At 40.5% G+C, this 27,448-nt stretch overlaps 1 protein-coding gene across 2 annotated transcripts in view; it reads left to right on the top strand.

The window, feature by feature from the left end:
• The window catches only part of PTPN14 (protein tyrosine phosphatase non-receptor type 14), a 112,773-nt gene that overhangs the window by 37,622 nt on the left and 47,703 nt on the right, over positions 1–27,448 (top strand). For both annotated transcript variants that reach the window (XM_027453722.3, XM_072035510.1), the window contains 2 exons: positions 2,161–2,485; positions 9,915–10,084. In XM_027453722.3, coding sequence (XP_027309523.1) covers positions 2,312–2,485; positions 9,915–10,084 — 344 coding nt within the window. In that variant the 5' untranslated portion in view covers positions 2,161–2,311. The remainder of the gene's footprint in view (positions 1–2,160; positions 2,486–9,914; positions 10,085–27,448) is intronic.

Here is a 27,448-nt window from a genome sequence, read left to right as displayed (position 1 = left end):
TACTAACATTGATTTCACCTCTAGGCTACTGTTATCTCTGCGATTACTGTACAGGGGATGGTTCATGTTCTGTAAGGAAATGTGTGCAACTTACACTGATGCAAGATAAGTTTTTTTTTTTTTTTTTTTTTTTAATTGAATTGGCTAGCTAAAACTCTTTATGTGTCCCACTTAAAATAATCTGCAAAGCCAGAGACTGAACAAGAATACTGTTCTTGATAAGCCACAGTCCTCCACACCCTTCATTCTTTGTAATTTCCTTCCATTCTTCCCACTTTTCAAGTTTCTATTCTAGTTTGGGGTAGGTTGATAAGAAAAATAATTGCCAAATAGCCAAGGGTTAAAGCATTAGCCTGGCCTGTGTGTTGATGCATAGGTCTTCTGTGTTCTCCTGAGCAATCTTGAACAAGCTGGCTGATGTTTGTTTCAATTCCTCTTCTGTGAATCATAGATAATATGTCCCTGCCTCATCAGATTGTTGTGAGGATGTATTAATTTGTGTTTGGTGGCTTCTGATATTACAGTGATGCAAGGTATGCATGCAATCGTGAAAATATTAAATTATGTCTGTACTCACAAAAGTCAGAAACAAGAAATTATAAAGTACAGCAGCGAGTTTGATAGGTTCGTTTGCACTTCAGTCAAATAGTAAATGGCCCTTCTGAGTCTGTAGGCTTTTCTGTCCTCAAGCTAGTAGATTACCAGGGTACTGGCACACCTCAGCAGTGAGGAGTTGCCTGTTTTTCTATCTGTGGTTTTGGTTTGGTTTATCTTGCCCTCTCTCTCTCAAAAAAGCCAAGATGTACTGATTTTGGAATATATACTTAATCAAACGTGTGATAGTTATGTTTCTAGTATAGTGATAATCACTGCAGTCAGTTGGGCTGTTTCTAATAATCTCCAGAGCAACTGCATTCGGTAAACCCTGATTCATGCGGTTCTGTGCCAGATGCTGCATGTGGGCAGCGTGCTATCTGTTGGAAATGTCATGGTAGCTAAATGCTGCACGCTCTGCTGGCAGTGCTTCCTGTCATGTCCCTTCAGAAATGGGAGCTAGCTTTTGTTTTTGCTATTATTTGTTGAGAGAAATGGACTTTTAAATGCCACTGTTACTGTTCCTCCATCTCTCTCTCCAGAATATTGAAACAAAACCAGGAAGGCTTGGTAGCAAGTGATTTCTGTTTTCCATTTCATTCGTGCCTGCATGTGGAAAGTGACGCTGTAAAGGTGGTTATGCCTGTGCAAAGGCTTTATTTTGGTTTAGCTTGAACTTGATCCAATCTAAAAAGTTTAAAAAAAAAAAAAAAAAAAAAAAGTGGATCTTGCAGATGAAGATCATAGGGTATTGGATGTCCTTATTCTTTACCTTTAGTTCTTCTGTCTATTCTGTATTTTGGTTTAATGTTTGCACGTGTCCCCGATAAATTTCAGGAGTAGTAATTAGAAACAATTTCTAGAATGTGTTCTCTTCCTCCCACTCGGTTTTATCCTTGCCTCTGACAGCTGTTATTGCAGTTACTCATTCCACCTGAAATGGTGAAATGCAGGACTGCTTTGGAGATGGAAGTGAGCAAAATGTCAGGAATTGCCTCAGAGGAGCCCTCCCTGTGATGTCTGGGATGCTTCTTGCCTTTCACATGCATACCTAGGTTTGATTTTCAGAGGTGCTGAGCACCCGCATTTCCTGCTGACTGCAGCCAGCCTTTCTTCTTTCAAACTCACACCTCTTTTAAATGCTTCTTCCCCTCAGCTTCTTAAGCTAGCTTTCAAAGCTGGCCTGGGGGTACCAAAAACTTAACTTAAAGATTATGTTATAGACCCCTGTGGTGGGGGAATGGTGGGAGAGTTAGCACCTCTGGGTATGTGCCCTGTAGAGTTGCTCTTTGTGTCGAGCTTCTTGTAGAATGACTTTGCAATTAAATTCATGCTTTAAATTCAGCGCCAAAGTAGAAGTTTTGAAAAGATTTGTCGTAGAATGTGGCTTTTTGGGGGGAGATGTAGTGAGTGCCTGGCAATCTGGTGTGTGGAGGTGTTTGTTTTATGAGCTTGAATGTTGCTGTTTTCCTTTAAGCTTTTTTTTTTTTTTTTTTTTCTGTTGTGCTGAAATTTAGGAACCTCTTATTTCACACTTAACTCTACTTATTTGTATGTGTTTTGCAGGAATCCTGTGGAGCCCGCCCTGGGAATGGGCATCCACCTCCACTTCTGGAGGAGAGTAACGCCAATTGAAGAAGCCTTCAAGGCGAGCCAACGAGTGTGCTGATACTCTCAGAAGAGCGAAGGGAAGGGACGACCTTCCAGGCCAACAGCCATGCCTTTCGGGCTGAAACTACGACGGACCAGACGCTACAACGTCTTGAGCAAGAACTGCTTTGTGACACGGATCCGTCTGCTGGACAACAATGTCATCGAGTGTACCCTCTCTGTGGAGAGCACGGGGCAGGAGTGCTTGGAAGCTGTTGCTCAGAGGCTGGAATTACGTGAGGTAAGAGTAGCCCAGGAAAGACCATCTGTCACTTTATAATTTGACGCATTTTTAGCTCAGGCAGTCTGTTCATTTGAATTGTGTTATTCATATTGCTGGCCAGATATGATCAACAGCTGCAGCTTGGACAAGCGTTTTCTGGTTGCATGAAGACTGGAGATAGAACAATACCCAGGGTTACATGCTGTTGCTCTTTCACTGTGCATTTGAGAGCTTTTTGTATTATTAAAATGAATTTTCTTTTCTTAGTAAAGGATGGGTCTTACTTTCTGAATTGGGATGCTAGTGGGCCAAGTTGCAGTCATGTTTATTTGAATGTTATCCTAATTTCATTGACACTGTTGAACTATGCCAGTAGGAAGGAGATCACTGGCATTTAAATAGCCACCTTGACATAAATATATTCTTGTTACTAATGTACTGAAACAGGCAGTAGTTGTGTTATAAGCCAGAGCAACTAGTAACAGTTTGAGCATGTTTTTTTCTTCCTTTTGTTTAACTGAAATATTTGGCATCTGAAGCACCAAGAGTCTTCTTTTACATTCCCAATATTTCTGAAAAAGTTAAGAAACACAGACTTTTCTTATTAAAGACTGAAATCTTTTATTTTCTTGCTGTAGAGTTCAGTGTTTAACTCTTGAGCCCTTTCTAGAGGGGCTCAAGCTCACTCCAGTACATGGCACAACTGAACAGTCTTTTCTTACCTACTGTGGACTCATTATGTGTATCCTGCATGCTTCTAGGCTTTTGCAAACCACAAATTGAAAACCGTTGCCTGGGAATTGCTGTATATTGTCTGGCTGTCCTGATGGATGCTTTCTATAAGGACAGCTGGGAACTCTGTTAATCTTGCAGTGTCTTATATTTGTTCATATAGGGCCTTTTGTAGTGGTGGCAACTGGAAGGTAGAATACAAATAGCTAGTACAGATGAAAAATAATCACTCATTTTAGTATATCAGAAATGATAAAGAATGAGAGAGTAATTTTACTGTGTGTGTCTGCAAAAGAGGCAGAGCAATGTGCAGGCAGGAATAGGGCTGAATCAGAATATTGTGTTTATTTATTTTCAGAAGAGGATTTTAGTAGAAGTATTTTTACTACCCCAATCTTCTAGGTGTGAGGAGTTCCTAGTAACTATAAATGATTTTTTTTTTTTCCTGTTGGTGATACTTTAGCCTCCTTACAGAGGCTAGGTCTTTCCCTCTTCTTCCATTGCAGAAAGGAGTGAAATGAATGAGGTGATTCTCCTCGTATTCCTTATGGGTTTTTCTAGTTGGCGCAGCAGAGATGTGGGGCCTAATGATGCTTTTGATGCAGGTCCACCTGCATTTGCAAACAATAGTTCTGTCAGTGGGTTAACATTTTTCTTCACAAAGCATTTTATGATTTCAGAACATGTTTTGTTCAAAAGGGGAACAAAGCCTGAAGTTTCAAAATTTTCCAGAGAAAGAGATCAGACAGTGGAGTAGCAAAGGAAGTTGTTTTGGTCAGTATTCAATTTCATGGGGGCTTTGTATTGCCTTGGTGTTTTCTTTCATTTTCAAAATTGTTTGTGTCACGTAAAAAGAAATGTCAGCACAAAAAGTTTGTGTTCCAAGATGAAAAAATATTTTAACAACGCAGGAGAGAATGCTTTGATGTTGTTGGAACATTTTCCCCTTCTTTCATCACCCTCCGCGCTTTTTTTCCAAACAGAATTTTGGCAACATTGAACCAATTTTGTTAAGTTCAAATTTCAGCAGTGCAGCATATTTTAACAGATCTTTTTTTTTTTTAATTATTATTATTTCCCTTCTCTTATGATTGATTCTGGCAGTATCTACTGCTTCTTTAAATGTTTAGGAGCGAAGAGAATTACCTACCTCTTCAACCCTGAGAGGGTCTCCCTGCAACCTCTCTGCTCATCAAATAAGAAATAGTTGGAGCTGGCAAGCTCGGAGGTGCCTATTGCTCTGTGCTGTCCTTTCTCTCTGACCCTAAATTCAATTCTTACTCTGACCGTCTAGTCTTCCTAGCATGGTTTGTGGGGAGAGAAGGCTAATGTGATCATTTGGTGACTGTTCATGACCCTCTCTAAGCCTTCCATAATTGTACAATTCACTACCAAGTAAATTTCACAGAAAAGGTCAAAGGTGTTTTCACAAAGTTTACACTTGTAGATTTCTGCTACTAGGTAACTGGCTAGAGGAGAGAGACCTGTGTACCGGTGTAGGTGGTCGAGGTATGAGTGTACTGGTCGAGGAGGAAAAACAGCTTTGCAAGAATCCTCGTTGGAAAGAGACTCTATGAATTCCCTAAATGCAGCAAAAAACTTTTATGGCATATGAGTAAGGCAGAAACCAAGTTTCATTAAATCCCATGCTTACAAAACTGTTAAAATCCTGTTTGTTTCCTCCATGCAGCCTCAGGTAAAAATGTCTGTTCTCTTAAAAATAACCAATTTTTGTCGGATGCTTTCATTTGCTCTTATATTGAAATAAATCCCAGGTGTATCCCAACTTTTCCCTTTGTGGTAGGAATGTATACATTTCACTTGAGCTGATTTCTTAGAAATAAAACAAAAAAAAAAGTTGTTTGAAGCCCCTGCCAAAAAGCAAAACTGTTTGAGATGACTGTATGTATTGTTGTGAAGGACTGTCAATCATTACACCACACATAACTGAAAAACAGTATCTAATGGATTATGCATATTTCTATTTGATCTCTGGGGAATGCAGCTCCCTCCCTGACTGAGTCAGGGTTCAAGAATAGGTCAGTAGAAAGTGTAGCCGTGTAACTCCTGTAAGATCTGGTTTTATCCTTTTTCAGCAAAGCTTTTGACACAGCATCAGGTCTTGTAGCTGAACAGTTACCAGTTCCAATGAAATGAGCTCTTAGGCGAACATGATGTGAAAATGAGAAAAGGAGGAGGGGAGAGAAAGGGGAAGAGAGGACACATCCTCTTAGAGTCTTGTATGTGTGTGCACAGATTATAATTTTTTTTTTAATCTAATGACATTTTTCTCTTTGAGTGAAACTGAGTGAACTTGCTTAAAATAAGCTGTACAAATCTGTTGTGGGACTTTGTTTCTCCATTCTGTTCTTTGTTTGCTTTATAAAATAAGTTTAAATAGCTTAGCATGGTCTGATGTACTTTAAGGGTTGGTCTGTTTTTGTTTTTGGTTGTTTTTTATTTATTTTATTTTGGATAGGGAATGGGATAGGCAAAGACAGCTGGGCAAGAAGGTCCCTTCTAGCCAAATTTACCCTTGGATGCTGAATCCCACAGTGGTAGTTCCAGCAGCGCAGTGTTGTAAAACCCAGCCACAGCAATAGGATGTAAGGCTGAGCACTGACTACTTCCCAGGGCTCACCATTTGCTGCTGTTCTGGCCTTTTTTCCTTCTTCTTCCCCCCTGGAAGATCCCCCGTCCTCAGTGGGCAGCCCATGTTGGGCCACTGGCTTGCCTCAAAGTTTGGCTTGGTCGAACTTGTCTCGACAGCGAAGCTGGGGCTGAGCTGAGGCAGCGCTTGCACGAGAGGCCTTCTAGGAACAGTTGGCTGCCGTAAATGGTGCCTTCCCTCTGAGCGAGCGCCCCGGGACAGCGGAGTTTAATGCTTTTTGCCTGGAGGAGCTGGAACTCTGCCTCTTCCTCGAGGATAAATATTTAGTTGGCTGCTTAACCAGATGCCTTAATAAACACCGAGTCTGTCTTGCTGGATTTTTTTGAGTGAGACTTGCTGGTTTAGTGAGTGTCTGTAGCCTGGTGGTGTTGACAATCCTGCTGATTTTGCCTGGCAAAAAGGCAAGTGTGGACTCAGGCAAAGAGGCAAGTCCTCCGGACTTAGGAACACGGCTAGCACCAAGTACAAAATGATTGCGTTGTCTCCTGAACTGACAGATATCTTTTTTTTTGTTTTGTTTATTTTCCCTTTTTAAGCCCTTTAAGCACCATTTTTACTGTCCAGTTTTCTGACTTGCTGAATTTCAAAGATCACCTTTTCACTTGGTGCCATTTGGGTGCACAGGTTCTCTGGTTCAAACCACATCTCCTGCACTAGCATGAACCGGGTCTCCTTGTACCACGGATGAAGTGGTTGGTGCCTGGTAGGTGGGGAAAATTCTAAAACCGTAAGAGAAAATTCACACAAAATGTTCTTGCAGGTTTCTTCTTGCATTTGAAGATTAGGCAGGCCAAGAACACTAGCAACTGAAGCTCTTTGTGCACAAAGTGGATGAGTGCGTGTATATGCTGTGTTACAGAAAGCTTACCATCAGGGGGTATCACCAGAGTCCCTGGCTAGGAGAAGGTTTTCCAGAAGTGAAGGCATCATTTATTTCCTGAGCCACTTTGCTGATTTTGCCTCCTACAGCAGCCCGTGTTGCTTCAGTGTCTCACAGGAGTGGGAGTTGATATTTATTCCATGAAAACTGGAATGGAGTTGGTGGTTTACATGGATGGACAAACAGACCAGCTTCTGGAATCAACCTTGTTTTCAATCAACTGCTTCTAGATGAAAAAATTCCAGTGTTTTTATTAGCCTCTCAACTCATCTGTGGGTTGTTTGTGCTGTAAAAATGTGTTGTGGGCTGGAGTGTGTGGCAGGCAGCACATGACTGAGGCCGTCTGCAATATCATGTGGCTGGTCACAGCACACTGGACTTGAAGGTCCAGCTATTGCCAGTCCCATGTTCCTCTGGTTGTGTTCAGGAACTACTGATGTCCCTTGGGTAGAGGGGTCTCTTCAGGCGTTGGCAGGAGTGGTTGTGGAAGTCCTCCTACGCAGCAAGCAGTTCAGAAATGCTAACGTTCTCAAAAATAAAATTCCCAGCAACTGGAAGCTGGAATTCAGATAACTGTGTTGCTCATCTCTTCCCAAGTGCATGCATTTGTGACTTGATCTCTGCTCCGCAGTCTGTGTTTAATGTAATTGCTTGATCCTCTGCAGGCCGCTTTCCAGGAAAACAGACGTCTTTTGGCTGTGTGAAATGCATGCTTGCCGTGGGGCACTCTGCTGCATCTGCTCTGCTCTAGAAGCTTAGATCTTGCATTCCCTTTGCTTCATATTGCTTGAAAGTGATTCGGATTTTCTTTTTTTTTTTTTTTTTCCCTGGATGCGGTATGTTAAGAGCCTTCTACTGTAGCAAATCAGCATTTTTGTAGCCCCCACTGCTCAATGTGGTGGAGACTGCTCAATCAAGCTGTTTAATTGTAATACCCTCAATCCCTTTGAATAATTGTTTTATACTTCAGACTGCAAGTTGACGCAGACGATTCAGTTGCTAAGATGTTTAAAAAGTACTTGACACTGAAAACTGGGGTCCCAGGTAATGTGGCTGTTTACTTTTTAAGGTAATACAGAAGATTTGTGTTCACAGATCTGCACAGTTTCTTGCTGGGGATGAGCTGCCCTGTGCTGATTTTTCAAGAGTTCATATATTAAAGGATTTCCTTTATGAGGTGGTGAAATCACTGTGTGTTTTTCTGCTCTCACATGAATTCTTTGCCTTTATTGTCTCCACTGTCCCTCCCACCTTCATTTTAATCTAATTACTATCACAGTCAGCCGGTCCAAAAGAACTTCTAATCAAGCAATGTCTCTGTAGGGAGTAAGCATCTATCAGTGTATTAGTGAATTTTTGTTTTCAGCTTATCCTATGGGAGACGCTGGCTTCTTGATTTATTTATGCCCTGAAATTGATGGATTCATTGGAGATGCCTTCTCTTCAAAAAGGAACCAGCTTGCTACACTGTACCAAACTAAGATTAAAGAGAAAAGACTAAGCAGTGTACAAGGTTTGACATGCTTAATTGGGGGATCAAGTTGAATTAGTTATCTCTTCAGCTATGTGCTAGTCTGGACATTCCCAAACTTGGAATTATGTACGTGATGAGACCATAAAGTAAATACACCTGTACTATGATTCACGGTTTTTGCATATGATATTTACGTGCTGTCAGCTATAAAAAAAAAAAAAAGAAAAAAGAAAAAAAAAGTTAGAGCAATGTTGCCTCTGCTGCTTTGTTTTAACTTTCAAGCAATTACGTTATTAATACTGCATTAGTTGCCATGTCCTGTATGCGAAGTCATTGTAGATGCAATGATTTTTAGAGAAGTATCCTTTCCCAAGTGAAACAGGCTGGTCATGGGTACTTTTGCAAAGATTAATGTTGCTATTTGTCTTTTGACAAGAGATTTTTGAAAGTGAGAACATCTGGGAAATTCAGATGGAGAAATCTTGATGGTTAATTTCTAGACCAAACTTTTTGAATGGATTAAAAGTAATTTCAAATGAAAACTTTGTAAGACAGGCCTCAAGGCTTTTTTCCTCTTCTTTCTCCAGTATTTTAATTTAAAATATGGTGCTGTGTACAAAAGAATGTGACTGCCTGTGGAAGGATTGTTGTCCAGTTAAATTATAATAACAAAATAAGTATTTCAGAGTGAATCTAAACTTACAGAAACTACTGGGAAGTTTTTGTTGAATAGGAAGTCAGTTGGATTAAGCCTCAAGAAATAAATATTTTGACATAAAACAACAGAAATATGCAGAAATAATGATCCTACTTTCAGCTCCTAAATCTGCTTGGTGTCCAAAAAGTTCCTTTTGCTGTTTCAGTTTGATTAATTTCAGTGTTAATACAGAGTCAAATTTTGTACTGAGGGCATTGCTGGAAATATGATGCTGTCAGCTGAAATATTGTAGAAAAAATGTTGGTATGAACTTCACAGTTAGGGCTACAGTCAGATTTCCAAGTAAGGAATGGCTTTTTTTCCTTTATTAAACACAAATGCTTCTTTTGCTGCTTTTTCTTCATATCTCTAGTTGTGGTAATTGCTGTTATTTGTAACATACGTCTTTGGGCAGTGCTGATGACGTGGGTTTAATCTCACAAATGCTTTTTAAATTGTTATATTTTAATAAAGTGTGCATTATGTTCTGTATCGGGAAAATGGTTCTGGTATTGGTAGATAATTGTTGATATGTGTATAGGTCTGCATTATTTCTGTATAGTTGGAAGAGTTGCCTTGTCCTTTGATTGCAGTGGGCCTGATCTCATGAAGTCTCTGTGCTTTGATTAAGACTTAGCCTTTGCTGTCTGTTCACAAGGTGCAGGAGTAAGCAAGTCAAATAAAACTGAGCCAGGCACTTTCTGTAAACCATTTGTTACCTGTGCCATAATCTCAGACAGACCTCTTTAGTATATGTTTGGAGACATAAGAGAGTTGATAGTACTGCGTGAAGTCTATTGCAATATTAATTTGTCTTCAAGGCTGTTCTAAAAGGCACAGGACAATAAAATAAATAAAAAATTGATCTCATGCTGCATATGGGAATAGAAAATTTGACACAATGCCATCTGTTCTTATTTGCATTTGTTGTTGGTTTATGTGTGTGGTCTAGCTGAAAAAGATAAACTGACACTATTTTGTTTCTTTATCTAGACACACTACTTTGGCCTTTGGTTTCTCAGCAAGAGCCAGCAACTCCGCTGGGTTGAACTGGAAAAGCCTCTGAAGAAGCAGCTGGACAAATTTGCCAATGAGCCTTTGCTTTTCTTTGGGGTAATGTTCTACGTGCCCAGTGTTTCCAGACTGCAGCAGGAGGTAACAAGGTATGTGGATTCCCTCTGTTCACACAGTGGTGTTATAGCTGGGAGGGAACAGACAGTTGCTCTGTTTCTGGCATTCAATATTTGCTCAGGTATCATCTGGTTCTTTTCCTTTCCTGCCTACAGCCCAAATGGGAAAAAGAAAGAAATCACCACTAGGTTATACTTGTTAGGGGGAAAAAAAAAAAAAGAGGTACGAGTATTGGTGAATGATTGTATGTGGTAAACTGCAGAAACAAAAAAGGACTAATAGATACACATTTAAAACTCTGAAATATGTTTTAAAGGGGACCACACTGACCACACTCTTCTTTAACCTCCCAATGATTAAAAGAAAGCCATAGAGAGATGACTTCTATATACATTTTTAGTTTATTATTCTCTTGTGCTTTGCTGCAAGTGAACTTTGGTTTCTTTTCTGGGTTTTGCCCATCCCATTCCTGGTCTTTCCCCTTATAGTTCACAAGAGGATTAAAATTGTTAGAGGGTATTAGTCCTTTAATTATGATCAGGGTGTACCTTTGCAAACAACTTATGTGGGAATTACTTTTTTATTCAGAGCCCTGTGCTGTGGTTGTAACAATGCAACTGTTTTGAGGGGCTGTTCTTGTAAACCACATCACTGTGGTTTGCTCACATCTGTGTTGTATTTGGGGGGAAAAAAAAAGCCCACCTCGCCCCAAAAGGGGTGGGCTTGTTTTCTTTTTAACCAAAGTTATTTCATGTATCTGGTTTAGAACAAAGTTGCATCAGCACAACTGTACAATGTGAGGTCGAGACTGTAGTAACTGGGTAAGGAGTACAGGCTGGCAGAAGCTTTCTTTACCAGCCTTGAAAAAATGTTCTGTTGCTGCAAATGTGAAATGGTGTATAAATAGTTGAGAAAGAGTGGAATAATTCTAGCAAGTGTGCAAGATGTGAAATATTCTGGGGATTTGCGGATAGTATATTTTAAAGGATATAAAGGATTTTTTTCTTAACACTGGACTGGGGAATTGGATAGGATGTGAAAGATGTGATTTCTAAAATGACAAATGTGAAGAAGTCTCTTGACTACTGTTTGTGCAGAATTCTTGCCAAACAGTGGGCTGACACCATAGAACAACTTCCATTTCTGCACAAATAGATTTGAGACTGAATGTCAATGGTTATCTGTAACCATGTGTTCCTGTCTTGTGTGCTTTGGGAGAGGGAAACCTCACATCGTTTCCTTCAAAATTAATTAATGTGAAGTCAAAATGTCTGATTTTTTTTTTTCTTCTGTTGCTCACATTTGTTAGCACAGTCCCGGCCTAATTGTGTGCAAGGAACAATTGTAGATACTTGGATGCTATTATGTCTTCGAGCTGCAGCCTGCAGTGCTGATTGCTCATTCATAGCTCACCTGCAGAGGTATATTTGCTCATGCTGCACAGGTTGGTAATAACAAAACATTTCAGCGACAATTGAACTTCACAGCACTCTCAATTTGAGTGGCTGCTGATTTTTTTTCTTTCTGATGTGGTTGATAACATAAGCTGTAGAGACTTACAAGTGCCTCTCATATTTCTTTGAATATCTACAGCAAAAACAGCAGCTTCCTAAATGGACCTCAGGTACAGAATAGCCTGTTAAGATTTGTTTTTTGTCTCTTGAAAAGGAATTGCTTCACTGTAGGTGTTGTAATAGCAACAAACCTTCAACTGTGCAATTCTAGGTAGATGCAGTAAATCTCAAGTTCAAAGTGATGAGTGGCAGGGACATGGAGAACTGTTCTGAAGGAAATGGCAGAGGAAAGCATAGTCTGAAGTGTGATTAGATGGACAAATTGGGTTGGTTTCTAGGTTTCTGGGGGGCTTCGCTTACTCTTGGTAAATAGATTAAACATTTGTTTTGAAATTGAGACTAGCTGCTTTTGGGGTTAGACTTGATTACCTGTGATAGTGAGACAGGACTTGCCTACTCTGTGCATATGTGTTTGACTTTTCTATGTGTGCATGCAAATGACAAATCTGTCTTAAATGCAAAACTTCTGATCAAGCACTCATGTCTTTCTGGGAAGCTGCACAACCACCTCAAACAAATAAATCCAACCTCAAAACAAAAACATCACCAAAGGCTGAAGCTGCGAAAGTAGTGACAGTGCTGCTAGCGTTGAACCTGTTACCTGTGTAAGCTCTTCGTGATGGAAACATCTCTAACTCCAAGCTTTCCTGGATGTGGTGAAACCCATCTCTCAGTCCAGGCTTTCAGTTAATTGAAGACTCCAGCATTGGCTAATGTTCCTATGATGAAATGACAAAAAATCTTCCGAGAATACCTCAATAAACACTTGCATAGGCCACAAGTATTCAGAAACCAAGGGATTAGTTCACTGAGATGGTTTACTCTGCCTCTGATCTGTAGGGTTATAGGCTGTGGCTTGATAGCTGGTTATGAAAGATTTGTCCTGAGCTGAATATTTTGCCCTACTTCCAGGGACTGTAGCCCCCACACCCAATGTGCTGTTGTTGAGAAGAGGGGAAATGATCCAAGACTTAAATTTTGTTGAGCAAGAAGAGCTCTGCTGTGGGGTTGGTCATGAGCCTTGAAGCAGTCTTTCATTATCACTTTTATTTGAAAGAGTGACTCTTCAAAACAATCTTTGGACCATTTTGTGTTCTGCTATTGGTTGGTGATTGGGACTAACAGGAGGAATCCTTGTACAAATAAAGCAACTCCTATTTAGGTGATGCCATAAGAGTTTGTTTATAAAATTGTAACTTCTGTACACTTTGCTTTTGGAAGCTCTAAAATGCTCATAATGCTTGTAGGCACCTGGATTTTAGCTGCCTGCAGGTGTTGGTAGTGATCAGGAGCTTTTCATGGTTTTGCTGGTAACTTCCTATATTGGACAAGCCAAACGTGGATGTAGAAATGAGAATAACACTGCTCTGAGCCCTGTGTGGCAAGTAGACACTGTGGAAACCTGTCCGTCTGTTACATGCTGGGAGAGGAATTTACTAGTAGCCCAGTGACTACTTGTAACTAGTCAGTACCGTCCATCTGAGGTACAACGTGAGAGTGTCGACTGACACACTGAAGCTAAAGAAGAGTAGCAGCACAAACCACAGGATGTTTGAGGTTGGATGAAGTCTCTGGAGATCATCTAGTCCAAGCCCCGTGCTCAGAGCTAGGCAAGGCTGCTCAGGACTGTGCCATGTTGAGTTTTAAGTATCTCTAGAAGGAAACTTCATAACTTGTCTGGGCAACCTGTTCCACTTTTTAGTCTTCCTCACAGTAAAGGTGTTTTTTAATGTTTAGATGGGAATTCTTGGATTGTAGTTTGTGCCCCGATGGTCTTCTTTCAAAGGTGTGGATGACTGTGGAGTGATGGAGTGGGTGAGTGGGTTCTCTAGGTCACTGTGTAACTGCTCACTGAGGACCTTCAGAGCTGCAGGTGCCTGTCGTGAAACTGCAGGCACAGCCCTGGCTCTGTGGGACGTCTGTAGTTAGGACATAAGAGGTATTTGTGATAATGTGGGAGAGAAGGGCCTGTGGGATCCTTGGGAAAGAAAAGTGAAAACAAGTCTGACAGAGTGGTCTATTCAGTTAACAACTCCTTGAAGTCAACCTCAGAGGCCTTCAGGAAAAGATGGGGAAAAGGGGTATTCAGGGGAACACACAATTTGTTGTAGCAGGTCACATCTGACTCTGTGGCTTGCTTACTAATTTGTTCCTTGCTTAAAGATGCAAACACCAGTGGTGAGGGTTTTGTTTGTTTTATGTTTTTTTGTTTTTTTTTTTTTCTCCTCAGACAAAGCTAAGTGGAGCACTGGGACAGAGTAAGAAGCGGCAGTAACACAGTAGCTCTTGTTTGGCTAGTGATTTTGCGTGCAAGTGGTGAGGCTTCTCAGGACAGCTGCGTTTCCTGACCTATGTTGGAAGCTTCCGGCAGATATCTTTGGGAAACATACAAAAAGCAGCCACCTGCCTCTTCTTCCTGGCAGAATTAACAAAATATTATTGCCGTGCCTTCCTCTCAGAGTAATACCATTATACTCTTGGTGCTGGGCCTTCTCCTAAAAGACCTTTTTCCACACCCTGGTCCTCTTGTTTCCCTATAGTAGAGAACAGTAGAGATCTGTTTCTTTTGTTTCTTTCATCTTGGGTTGAGGCTCCCATTTGTACATACCTTCTGATCATACCCCTGTCTCTTCTGAGATCCCAGTGACTCCAGCATCTCCTCCACCTCTGATCCTAGCGTCCTACCTGCACCCAGTCCCACAGACATCTTCCAGTGGGAATTACGAAGTGTAGCCCCATGATCATTTTCTAAGGCATCAAAGAACTTGCACCATTTTATAATCACAGTAATTAAAAAAAATAAAATAAAATAAAATAAACCAAAACAAATAAGCCAAATTAAGAAAAAAAAATCATCTAGTGGAAGCTACAGCAGATGCCATTTGTTTGGGAGTACAGGGGCTGGCACATTAGCAAAAGGAATTTTTCATGGAAGGCTCTACAGGCTACTTAGATAACCTCTTTTTAGTCATCCAGCTGTTCTTGGAGTGAGCAGCCATCGCAGGTGGAGATGCTGCACATGCTTTTGGCATATTTAAGGCACCTGGGATTTGCATACTGTCTGATATAAAGCAGTCTTTGTGATGCCCTGTAGAGCAGATATTTGCATAGATTAGAAATATAAATCTGCCTTTTATTTTCTGCTAACTCCTCAGAGGGGAGGCATCCTTTCAACCACCTATTTAAAAAAAGTAAGTCTTTGTACAGTGTCTAGAGTAAACAAGAGTGCTTTCACTGTGCTCCTGTTCCAAAAACAGAGAACCCCCACACTCTTGTGGCTTTCTGAAAATGTGTGTGCAGTGCTGCTTTCTGTACCAGTGTCAAACAATCTGTGTCCATCTATGTTTTTTTTGTTTACATTTTCAAAGGAAAACAGAGATACTGTGGGGACTAAAATGTTACTTCAATCTTCACACATCATACCGCTAAGCCTCCTGTGCAGGAACGAAGATGCAGTTTGGTCTGTGTCTTCTATTTTTTTTTATTTTTTTTTTTTGGAAGAAGATTTCCGTGTCTTACTATGTGCTCTGTGCCTAATAATGTCTGATGGGGTTTGCACTGTTTCAGAGTGGGACATAATAGTGCAAAACAAGAGCAGCTCCCAGTCTCAGTGCAATGGGTGGGCAGGGCACCTGTGGCACTGTGCCTGGCAAGTCTGGTACGTCAGTGTAGGAAGAGATGTCCTCCAGCGTTTGCACCGTGCTGCATTGGGTGCTTGCCTCAGCTTCAGCTGTCAGCTCTGCATTTTCCCCAAAGAGCATGCTGCGCAGCTTTTCAGTGAAAGAAAGCACTGAATGTTTGGAATGGGATGACTGCACCTGCATTCATGTGTTTGCAGGTGGAGAATTAGTCTGTGGCTGCCAAGCCTGTTTTTTGGAGGGCCTGTGAAAAATCAGCCTTGAACTTACCCTCCATTAGCTAAATGAACAATTTCCTCTGTTTTGTCGACTTATCCCTCTCTTCAACATTTCTTCTAGCTGTTTTTTTTTTTTTTTTTTCTGCTTATCTTTTAAGAAAATATTTCTTCATAATCCCCCACCTTTCCATTTCTTACTTTTCCTTCAACTTCTAGGTGAAGAGTTTGAAAACAACTGGTTTTGTCATGCATAGCTACAGACAATTATGACTGTGAGTTTGTAAATCACTTGACGATAAAGCAGGGAGGAAGAATATGGTGTGTGACCCTTTCATATTTACTGGGAAAAATGTTCTGGCAAATCCATTTTTATTTTTTATTGAACTCTGGACTTCTTTTCCTTCTTCTCAAGGTTATTTCCCTCCTCTCAAAAAAAGTCCTTCTTAAGCTCAAGTGGATGAGACATTTATCTTTGCTTTTAGTCTGTTTTGCTTTACTTCTTTTAAACAAGCTAAAGTTTCACATCCTGATATGTTGTTAGGTTTTAATACAAGTGCAGTCAGATGAGTTTTTGTACCAGTCACTTTTTTTTTTTTTTTCCCCAATGGTGCTTTTAATTGCTCTGTTAAGGTTGGGTAACATATCCTCGTGTGCCAGTCTGGTTTTGTGGCAGGCTCAGTGATGTGGAACTCTTTTTGACTGTTAGGATAGTAAAGTACATTAAACTGCTTTGCTTTTCATGCTTGGTCACATCTCCAGCTTGTGGCTGTCGGAGAAGCCTCCGTGTGTACCTCCAAGTTCATGGTAGTTGATTTTGAGTACTGTGGTGGTGACTCCATTGTCCAAAATAAGCACTTCGTATATCATGGTGTGTCAGGAAAAACAACACGATGTGTACCATACGGCTTGTTCAGGACAGCCCTGAGTGTGTTTGCTTGCAGTGATGGGTTGGGGCAGGTTATGTGGTTGTGCTTGTTAATACATCTTTGGTAGACCCTTAGGAATTTTTTTTAATCCCAATTGTTCTTAAAAATTCAGCAACACTTTAAAATGCATATATGTATATATTTGTGTACACTATATATATATAAAAGAAGAGAAATCCCATGCAGGATGGGAGGAGAAGAGATGTGATTAATTTGGATGGGTAGGCAGATGAGTGAGAAGTGGGGGTAAGTGGGAAGGTGGAGTATTTTAAAAACAAAAGGCCAGTGTGGTCTCTTGCACCTGGAGATCCAACCATTCAGTATCACTGGGGGAACCAAGCTAAAAAGTCTGGTTTTAAAGTTTGGTTTTCAGACAGTGGAAGCCTTACTGCCTTGTCCAAACTTGTCCCTCCTCAAGAGCATTTGTCATTTTGAGTTTATGGTGTGTTTTGTCCCAGCACATTTTAAGAGTATGCCTGCTGTATTGGAAAGACATCATCCAGGAGCAGGCTGTATAGCTTGCAGGGAAGTGAATGCAAGCAGTTTCCTATTGCCCTCTTTTCTGGGAAATGTCTAAACTACCATGCAGGTGCTATCAGCTGTGCTGTGCTTGCAGAGCAGCTCTGGTCACATTACTTAGGAAAGGCCTCGACACAGCCCTCGTTTGGCATGGGAAAAAGCTTTGTGGCCACCCACCTGGAAGGACGATGCTCCTCTTCGCTGAGATAACTGTTAGCTTCAACACAAATATGATACTAATGATCAGCACAGGCTTTCTGGTTTTAACTGTTTCTGGTTAGGTCTCTGTGGATTTTCTTTGTTTCTTATGTTGGGCTGGATCCTTGTGTAGCATGAGCCAGTATAGTTTCTCTTCTAACAATGCTTCCAACTCTATAATTATATAAATTTATACTGTATACATCATGTTCCTATTTTAGAGCTGTGGGTCCATGGACTGTAATTTTAAATAACTTTCATGAAATAAGACAATTGCTTCCATACGTGAAGGTCGTATATAAAATGAGCAGAAAAGGATGGGTTGGCAGGCCTTCAAAATGGAAGATGATTTCTTCCCATGATTCAAACTTTTTGTCCTCAGGTAAATGACTTGGAAAGTGAAATTGCTAGATAGTGTTTGCAGGGTAGTGGTGGGGAACAATTATGAGCATGGCATAGGCTGAAAACTGATCTATTTGTGGCAGAACTGATGCTTTCCTTTAAACTGAAGAACAAGAGCATGGTGCTGTATCATGAAACCAAGTAAAAGAGTTAGGACAAGCACCAACATAAATGTCTTATTCACAGGAATTCATTGCGATGGGGTCTCCCAGAGGAAGCAGCAGGAACTCTGGATCTGAAATTTTGTAAACCTATGGGAGATAAAATGTCTGCTGGAATTGAATCCTGTTTTGGTTTAGCTTGAAGTTGCCAGCCTGTCTGACCCTACAGATCTTGGTCCCGATTGTCTCTGACTGGAAGTCCAGTTTATCTTGCAAGGCAGGGAGAAAGGCTTAACTTTTGGCATCACTGGTAGGTGGAGGTAGTCCTAAGTCCCTGGGGATCCCAGATGTCTTCTTTTGGACAATTCTGTGAATGGGTTCTGCAGTGATTTGGCAGCGCTGGCTGCCTTTTTCTTCCAGCTGCAGGAATTTGGGATCAGCCAGCAGCCCTCAGCCACCCCAGCTACTGTCCAGAGAGCTCAAACAGCTCTGCAACTGCTTGCAAGCCGGATGAGTGTTAAGAGCCTGGTGTGGCCACCCAGGCTTAGGCAGTCTGGGATATTTGCATTTTGGTGCTCCTTTGATGGTTTTATTGTTTTGTTTTAATTATTAGACTTTTTTCAATATTACTGGCTACTGCAGCATAAAAAAACACACATTAGGCTTGTTGCCTACCTTGTAAACAAGCTGATACTTAATTAGCTTTAATGTTTTTAGAGGACAACAACAAATAATGTGCAGTATTTGCTTAGGTCTTCTTGTGTTCATATTATTATGCATTGTTTTGCTTTTCAGTAATATTCTTGGTTGAGGGGTTTGGGCTTTTTTTTTTTTTTTCCTGTGTATTTTAGTAAATGTTTGAACTCTAACTTAAAAATATGAGCTTCTTCAATGCAGACCTAAGATTCAACATTAATTCCCTGTTTATAAAATAATTTGCTGAGGAGGGCAAACCCTTCTCCCTGCTGACTTTCTTCAGTGAATGGGGAGCTTGTTCTCTGTGTGTTGATTATTGAAAGCTGAGCTCTTTGTGCCAGATATTTTAAGAAGCTGTTGATGCTTAGATCTAATCTATTACATTATACTTTGCTTTTAGACCAGAAAGTGAATGTGTTTTCATGTGTGTGGTTGTGCAGTACATATGTAGCAATGCTAAAAAAGCGTTGCGTAACTATAAATACAGTCTTGGATACTTCAGCCTACATTCTTGCTTTACTGTGTTTTGAAGGCCGCGGCGGTGATGGTTGGAAATGTTGTAAGAGGAATGTCTTGGCATTAGGCAGCACCACATTTTCATCTGATCATGAGGAAATAATACCTATTTTATGTTCTGGTGCTTAGTCACGTGTTCTTACATCTCTCTCCTCTAATGGGAACTGTTTGTATTCAATTTCAGTAGACCTGACACTTTTTGAAGTTCTCTAACCTGTTTATTGGGCCCTTTTAAATGGCAACAAAGGTTACATTTTGAGTTTTTACTCTCCTTAAAGAGAAAAAAATACCACCATTTACACAGCATGCTGGAGCTTCCTCTTTTGGTCTTAGGTAGACGAGCTTGAATTCCTCCATGCCAACTGCTAGAAGCATTCACACCTGGGATAAGGCACTCAGCATCTTCCTCTTCTGTCTTCTTAGACACATGTGTTGTTGGAGGCACTTGCTGAGTCTGTGTGGCCCTAACACACACTGAGCTGCTCTTACTAGAGGATGAAGAGTGTGGATGGCTGGAGACAGTCCTGGGACAGGGAGACCTGAGCATACACAGTAGGGCATGTTATGGAGGACTTAAACACATGCTGTTGTGAGGGCAGAGAGTTTGGGTGCTATACTTCTCCTAAGGCTTCTACTTCCACTGCTGGAGGAGTTGTGAGAAGTTGGTTAACAACGTGGCCTAGCTAGATCTACTTGTGAAGCACTCTACAAGAAACCTACTGCTAGCTATTGGCTTCCAAGAAGCTTACAAGGTTAAGATAGGATTTTGAGATATAAAGGAGCAAGCAAAAAGTGAATTTTGTTTTGTCATCATCTCATTTCTAAACAGAAATAATGATTTGTAGGCTTGAAATTCAAGCTTAATGTCTTGTAATAGACAAAAAACACTCTGTCATCACCACGATGGATAGGGAGCTTGTTCTCTTTAAAATGAAGACTGAGCTTCAGTCGAGAAGATTTTGCAAACTTTAGTGAAGAAGCTTTTGCTCTGGTGGTTGTTGGAATGACTCTAAACAGGGTAATTTTGGATGAATTTTTGTTACTGGAAAGTTGTCAGTGTATTGTCTTCCCCTCATTAGAACAGATAGATGCAACTATAAAAGCAAGTAGAGGTGGGGATTTTTTTTTTCCTTTCCTATCATGCAGAATTGCTCCTTTGGTTTAGACTTTGTGACTTTTTGTGTTGCATGAAGAGAAAGTCATTTGAACTAAATTAACTGTCACTGAATTCGGGAGTGAAGTAACTCTTTCTCAGTGTGCATATGCAGAAAGTAAATGTTTTTTTTTTCTTTTTAAAAAAAAAGCTGAAGTGCCTTTTAATTTTTTTGTTTGTTCTTTCATTTATTATTGGCATCAGGAAAAGCACTGAGAAGAAATAAAACTAGTTATATTGTTTTCTTGTACCTTAAAAAATAGCAGCAGAAGCAGGAGCAATGTACTTCGTTGGCTCTGCTATGCAACAGTTACAGCATTAAAAAATTTGCAATGACAATACTGTTTTCAAATGGTAAGACTGTATTATGTGCTGGAAAACTTGCAGCACTTCAGGGCATCTGTTAAATTGTCTTGTCAGTGTTTCCAGTGTTCTCAAACAGAATCCAAGGGCTTGATTCTGAGCTGCTAGGTGTTATTAGTCATGTCTCCCAGTGGGATTGGCCATGGGTAAGAACATTTAGGGCTTGGAAGTACTAGGAAAGTGTGATAGTGGATGCAATTCAGTGTTGTGGGTGTGTTACGTTATGTCAATATAAATGTTTTATGCAGAGGCATTCCTCTGACCTGGCAGTTAGCACAGAGCAGAGGACGTGGTTTGTAGTAGCATGGAATAAATGCAAGAAGTAATTGCTAGCCTAAAAATAGTCCATATTTTAATACACTTTTATGAAAATAAACAAGCCTATGGAGCTCTAGTATCAAACAAGTGGCGTGCTGGTACTAGAACTGTTTCCCTTTGCTCCTTTAATTGTGGAGAAGAAAGAGGAAAAAAATTATTGTTGCCCATAAAGTAGAAAGAACATTTGCTTCAAAGTAAAGGCCAAATGATGCATGGTTATTTTTTAATGTTTTTAATAAAGGACAGTTTATCATCCACTTCATTTGTGATTGCCATACTAAGGCCCTGCCCAACTTCTCAGAGCTTGGTTCTGACCTCTACTGCACTAATGTCTTAAGCTAGACTTTGCAGGGAGAAGGTGTTATGCATATTTTTAAGCTATTTGTTATGTTTTTGAACAAAAAAGGGAATCCATTAGTTCAGCAAATCTGTTTTTAATTTTTCACTTGCAGCTTACAGTGGGAAGCTTGAGTGTTATACAGAGAATTACTGAGTATGTAATGTCTGTTCTCTTCCTCTAAAGTGAAATTTTAGTGTAACTGCTATAGAGATAGCTACTGTAATGGAGTGATTTTGCTTTCCTTTTTTTTAAAAAAAAGGGGGTGGGGAGAGGGGCAAATTCTAGTTAATCTTTTTTTTTTTTATGGGAGATGGAATAGGAGAAGTGGAAAAATGGAAAGCACTTGTCATCCCCAGATGCTTGAGTCACAGAAGTGCCCATCAGCCTTTATGCATCTCCTCAAATAAAGATGAAAGGGATCCTTCTCTTCTAATCCATGAACTATGCTTCTCACTGCCTTTGTCATTTAGACTGTTGCAAAGTGCTTAACTGCCTTTTTCCCCCTTAAGGTGTAGTAGCAATGCATATCATTGCAGAATGGGGTTGCCCATTCATTAAGTAGCATGGTATATACAGTGAATATTATGGTGTACCTCACAGACAGGTATGCTGCTTCTGACTTGTCTCCCGGTGTAGTTTAAGGCACTGGTTTTGACAGATGAATATGTTACCCAGATTGGGACTATTATTCCCCTGTTTATCTTCCCATGTACTGCAGTAGCTAGCACTGTCCTTAGTGAAGTGGAGACTGCTACAGGACGTTACACCTCAGGTCTTCACGACACAGTCTGGTGCAGCTGCAGTCATGTAGCTTCTCTTGGTGAAGCCTCAAGAATAAAGGTTGCTCTAGACTTCCTGTATAATCAGATGAAATGGGCATGATTCAGGATTCCTCTGTTGTGGATCACTTTCTTCAGGTGATTCATTCTTTTTTCTTCTGGTTGTGTTGAAAAGGGAACTGCAGCTCACTGGTCTCCTATTTAGGAGTCTCAGGTAGATGTCTGAAATTTGGCTGCAGCATCAGAAAGTGTCATCCAGGTCAGAAACCTGAGAGCAAACAGACCTGTGCTTTTGTTTGGGGTTACTATCAGCAGGCAATAGAAATCGTGGTTACGGTAGCATTGCAAGACTTCAGTCAAATTTATTTAATTTTGATGGCCATACAGCTGAAGCAAACTTTATTCCTTCTCTACCACTGAGATGCAACACGTGAAATCCAGTTTGAAACACACCCGTTTTCACGAAGCTGAATACCTTTACTGTCTTTTCCCTTGCTGGCAGGGTAGAAAGCTAAAAGCTGCAATTGGATGTCAGTACAATCCTGAAGCCTCTGAATGTGTTTAAAAGAAGCATTTGCATGGGGGCCCTTATGCAGCTGAAAATCTCAACAAGAATTTGGCAGAAGGCTCAGTGTCGGAAGATGGCAGATTCCTGTGCAGTGAGATGTTTACTGGTCCGCTGTTTTATCTTTGGCAGCTGCTTCTGCATTTGATATCTTCAGCTGTTTTTGAAGACTTACAAAGAATAATTATTTGTTTCATGAAGTGATTCTACTTTACCCACCCAACAGGGCAATGATTCACATATTTCTCTGGCAACATTACCCGTTGTTATCTGAGCTGCCTTCACTTTTGTGGGGTTGTGTTCACCGGGACGTTAACTTCCCAGCCGTGGTTTTATTGCATGTTTTGCAGACGTGGGGTGCCTGTTTTCAGCCATTCCTCTGAAAGCACTACAGTCACCAAGATATTTGAGAAAGGGAAATAACCTGTTTTTTCATGTTTTCTGGTGATCATAAGCACTAATTGTAGATGCTTCAATAATAATTGCATAGGAGTATGAGCTACTGTACTCAAGGCCCAACAGATAGGTGTCAACTTCATTGTGCCTCATTTCAAACAGTTTTTCATACTCCCAGTGAAGATAACTGTAAAAGACAACAGTGAATGGACTGGAGTTTAGCACCTTCCAATGCAGAATTCCACTAAAATCAATAGACCTTTGTTTGGATATTGATTTTGTGACATTGGAATATTACCTAAAGGTTTTACAACAACAGAAAACCACCATCAGTATTTAAATGAGTTCCATAAATCCATGAACAAGGTTTCATTGCAAGCTAGCAGAGCCTTTATTTGAAGTTCAGTTTAAGCACACATTCTGGAAGTTTGAACGTGTTCATTTTTCCTTTGACTAAAGTAACAGTGGAGTATACTTGCATGCTGGCCTGCACGTGCAGACTGATCTTGTAATGTGCTTCCCGGATGCTTATGTATGCATACAGGTTGTTCACTGGTATATGTTCTGTTCAACTTTAGCATTAATGCACAGAGGTATGCTTACCCAGAAAAGGCTAGTGCACTTCTGTCATTCCTGAATTTAGAGTTCTACTGGAGAAGAACATTTTTAAAATATATTCAAAAATGAGACTGGATTTATAGGGTGGATGCAGGAGGTTGTAATTACTCCAACTGATATAAAGGAGGAGGGAAGCAAGGGGTATATAGGAATCTTCATCTTTGTGTCTAAAGAGTGATTTAGTTATGTCTGTACTTAACCCAGTTTTAAAAAGACTTACCTATGTATTTCCAGTATTGCAGAATATGAGTTAGAGTTTGTGAATGTTCTAGTTAACTCACCACATTTTTTTAGCATGATATTCTAACCTGCTTGGCCATTAACCTGGCTGACTACCAGGAGAATTTTCAAACCGTTGACTCATATTGCTTCCATATGTAACTTAAACCACCTTTTCCCACAGTGAAGACAGCTTGAAGGTTAGCTGCATATACTTTTCAGGGTAGGGAACAGTGTGTTTTGAACTGAGTCAATATGTGTGAGTAAAGGCAGTAACATCTAAGCTTTATTAACAATTTGGGGTCTAACCTCATTTATGCTGAAATTGTTCCTGGTTCCAAATTAGGCAGACCAAGGCAGGTTTTTGTGCTTCTCTTCCCCATAAGGTTTAGTAGTCTTCACCATACATAGCTATGGCTCATCTTTTCAGTTTTTGCAGTTTTGTGGCAATGGATCTTCACAGCTGCCTTTACTTTCATGCCATCTAAGGATTTGTGGGCATGACTTTCTCTGTGTGGGACTTCATATTTTTAGGATGTTACTAATTAACTGGGAAATGGTGCATAGGCTGCATGCAATGTCACATTATTGGGCACATTATATTTACATGTGTACAGGGAGAGAGCCTGTATGTGGTTGAAGCTCCAATACATAGCTGGAACCATGGTTTATGTCCTGCAGCAAAGGCGGGGTGGTGCTCGAGGCTAGGTCAGTCAGAAGGGTGACAGCTGGCAGCACTGCTCTACACTGTGGTGTCTTCCTGGGTGGTGTGCTCCATGCCTTCTTGGGATGCAGCTTTGTGCCCCAACTGTTTTGCTGCTGAGTCAGCGAGTGGCTTGTGAAAGCCCTGACAGCTCCAGGGTTCGGGTCCTGTATCTCCACCAGGGCAATAGCTGCCTCTGGCACACAGAGCCCAAAGTGAGGAGAAAGAGTCCTGGGATCCTATTTGGAAATGGGGGGGGACCATGTTAGTAGGGAGGTGAAGATGTAGGCAGCAGTTGTGTGAGAACTTGTTGGTTTGCAGTTGCAAAAATAAATAAATAAATAAATAAATAAACACATAACAAAAAAAGTCAAGGGCTGATATTTTTTTTTCTTGCAGCCTGCACAGAAGAACATGAAGAAAGTCTGCCAAGAGGGATTTTTCTCCATAGGCTTTGATAATTGCTCTGTGTATGGAGCCTATTGATGAAGAAGAGATCTGGGTTCTGTTGCAGTATTACTATTATTATGGGAATTTGCATCCTTCCTTACCCCCAGTTTGCTTACTGTGGTGGGGTTTTTGCTTCTTTTTTTTTTTGTTTGCTTTTTTTTTTTTTTTTTTTTTTTTTTTTTTCAGGGGATAGGCTGTAAGGATGAGAATACTGGTCTTCATGAACAGCCTTTAAGATATACATGTATGTATTAAAAGTAGTAGGTGGTATTGCTACGTCTGGCCTCTTGGGTAATTCAGCTACCTGAATTGGTTCCAGTTCCTTTTTTAAGGAACAAATACCAAAGTCAAGCCTGCAAGTGTTTCTTCTGTCATAACTTTTGGATCTCTGTAGCCAAATAAGTGTTTGTCTCAATTCAGGAGACATGGGCATGCAGTTAAGGTTAACTGTGTGAGTAGTCTGAAGTCAATACGACTGCCATGTTGAAGAATAAAATTTTAAGCATGTGCTTAAAATACAAAACAGATGGCTATACAGCAAATTGTTTAAAGAAATGTGGCTAATGAACTCTTCAGTTCCAAATGTTTTATTCTAGTATTTCCATGTAATATTTGTGCTTGTATGGAATGTTGTTTTTCAGCTGAAAATGCACTAAACAATAGATTTCTGTGCATCATATGATTTTGATAATTCTGCTTTATTTCTGCAAGCCCACTCTGACGTTGTTAAGGATGAATGCTTTAGGGCCTGACTCCCTTGAAGTCCAGTTTGAAGAGAGCAAGCTTAGCCTTTGCTGAGAGATGGGACTTGTAAGGCAAGAGAATATGGCTTCCCACATTTTTTACTCTAAAAGGCATGCTGGAGTTTTGTACTGTATAATTCTTTAGGTATTTGGATTAACCCTGATAAAATTATAGGTGGTTGTGAGGGAGTTTATTGTGCTTATAAATTGTAGTGGGGCTCCCTGTAATTTGTTATAATTAATTCAAGAGTTCAAGGGCAGAAAATCAGGATCAGGTTGTGGCATGCCTTCCTTTCTTGCTAAAGCATGCTATTACTGGCCTTTTTATTTAAGGTTTGGCTTCATATTTGTGGGTTTATTTGAACTCAGAGTATCCAAAAAGTATAATACACTGTTAGCAAAAAGTATGGATCCTAGGACAGAGGATGGACCTGTTGCGGTTGGGGGATTCCTTTTTAAATACAGAGGAATTGGTGGATATAAAAAAGCTGCATCTGCTGGCTAAGCCTTTCAAGAAAGAAGTACGTGTTTTGGAAGGCTCATGTCATGTCTGCAGGCCTCAACAGGGCCTGGGAGCGTGTAAGTGCTTGTGGTCCATACGAAATGACAGGAAAAACAAAACACTTGCAGAGCATTTCCTTAATATCTGAGCTCCCTTCTCTCAAAGGACTCTATCACCGGGGCAGGGCACAGAGCTGATGGCTGGAGGCAGAAGGCGTCCACAGCAAAGGCATGGCCTGAGAGTGGCGGCATGGTGCCTAGCGGTCCTGCCCACCTCCCTCAGCTCTGACCAAGGGATTTCTCCAGCACTGGACCAACCTCCAGATTTAGTCAGTCTTCTGCTGCCAACAAGAACACTGAATATGATGCTGTTATCTTGGGTTTAGCCGTGAAGAGTTACACTCATCATCCATTTAACACTGCATGCCAGAGAGCTGCAATATTTTGATAGCAAGCTGTCCTGAAAGCACCTGTTTATATGTGGGAGGTTATAAAGCATGAGTTACCTTCCTCAACAATCCCATGTCAATTTTCCATATTCCGTAAAGAACACAAGTAGTCTTGTGTTTTTTGAATGCTCCATTTTGCTGCAGGAATTTCACTTCGTTGAATGACTCACAGCAGAAAAAAGCTAATCGCGCCTAAAACGCAAATATTTTGCATTTACTTTTTAAATCTTCTGCCAGCCATTTAAAGTAATTGCTGGGGGTAGACGTGAGTTTTTTAAGACTGCCCTATGGAGAATGCAAACAAATGAACAACCTTTCAGGAGTAAACTGATAAAACAAAAGTGGAAAATAACAAGTAAGCAGTGAAAAATTATGATCAGACTGTTCTTATATGTGCAGAAGTATTCCTGGTCTAGTATCCTTAGGCAGGAGTTGACTTCATAGCTGGACCTTAACCGTCCACAAAGGTATTGGCCTGTGGTAGGAGTTTAACTGGTCAGATCTGGTAGCTTTACTTTGTGTATCTTAGCACACTTGCAGAGCTAGCAGTGCTAGCTGCTATTTGTCCTTATGCTCACAAATTGCGTGTCAAAATAAAATGCCAATCATTGTGAAATTATCCTGTTTTATCAAAAATCCCTTCTCTCATTCAGCTATAAACTCTTCTCTTTTAGAGACAGATTGAGAGATGTGGAGGTAGATGTTATGAATTGTTTTGATCTGTCCTCCTTTTTTCAGTCCTACAAAGACATGAAGATGATGCTAACCCAGCATTGTTCTAACTCGTTTGGAAGGGGAAAAAGGAATGACACATCTTTCCATGTATTTCATTTATTTTATTTTTAGTTTCCGTCATCTTTTCCACCCAGCTGCTGAAGGAAACCAGGATGTAGACAGCTGGATGCTGCTTTTGAACAATCTCATTGCTCACTTACCTGAAGCTAACCTTGACCTACCTTGTAGGGTTGTTTTGATCAAGGAGTTCCTACCCTAAAAACTGTTATGACTGTG

This window comes from Anas platyrhynchos, chromosome 3, assembly GCF_047663525.1.
Source record: "Anas platyrhynchos isolate ZD024472 breed Pekin duck chromosome 3, IASCAAS_PekinDuck_T2T, whole genome shotgun sequence".
Classification (NCBI taxonomy): Eukaryota; Metazoa; Chordata; class Aves; order Anseriformes; family Anatidae; genus Anas; species Anas platyrhynchos.
The sequence above is the reverse complement of the archived record's forward strand: the minus strand, read 5'-3'. Positions and strand labels throughout refer to the sequence as shown.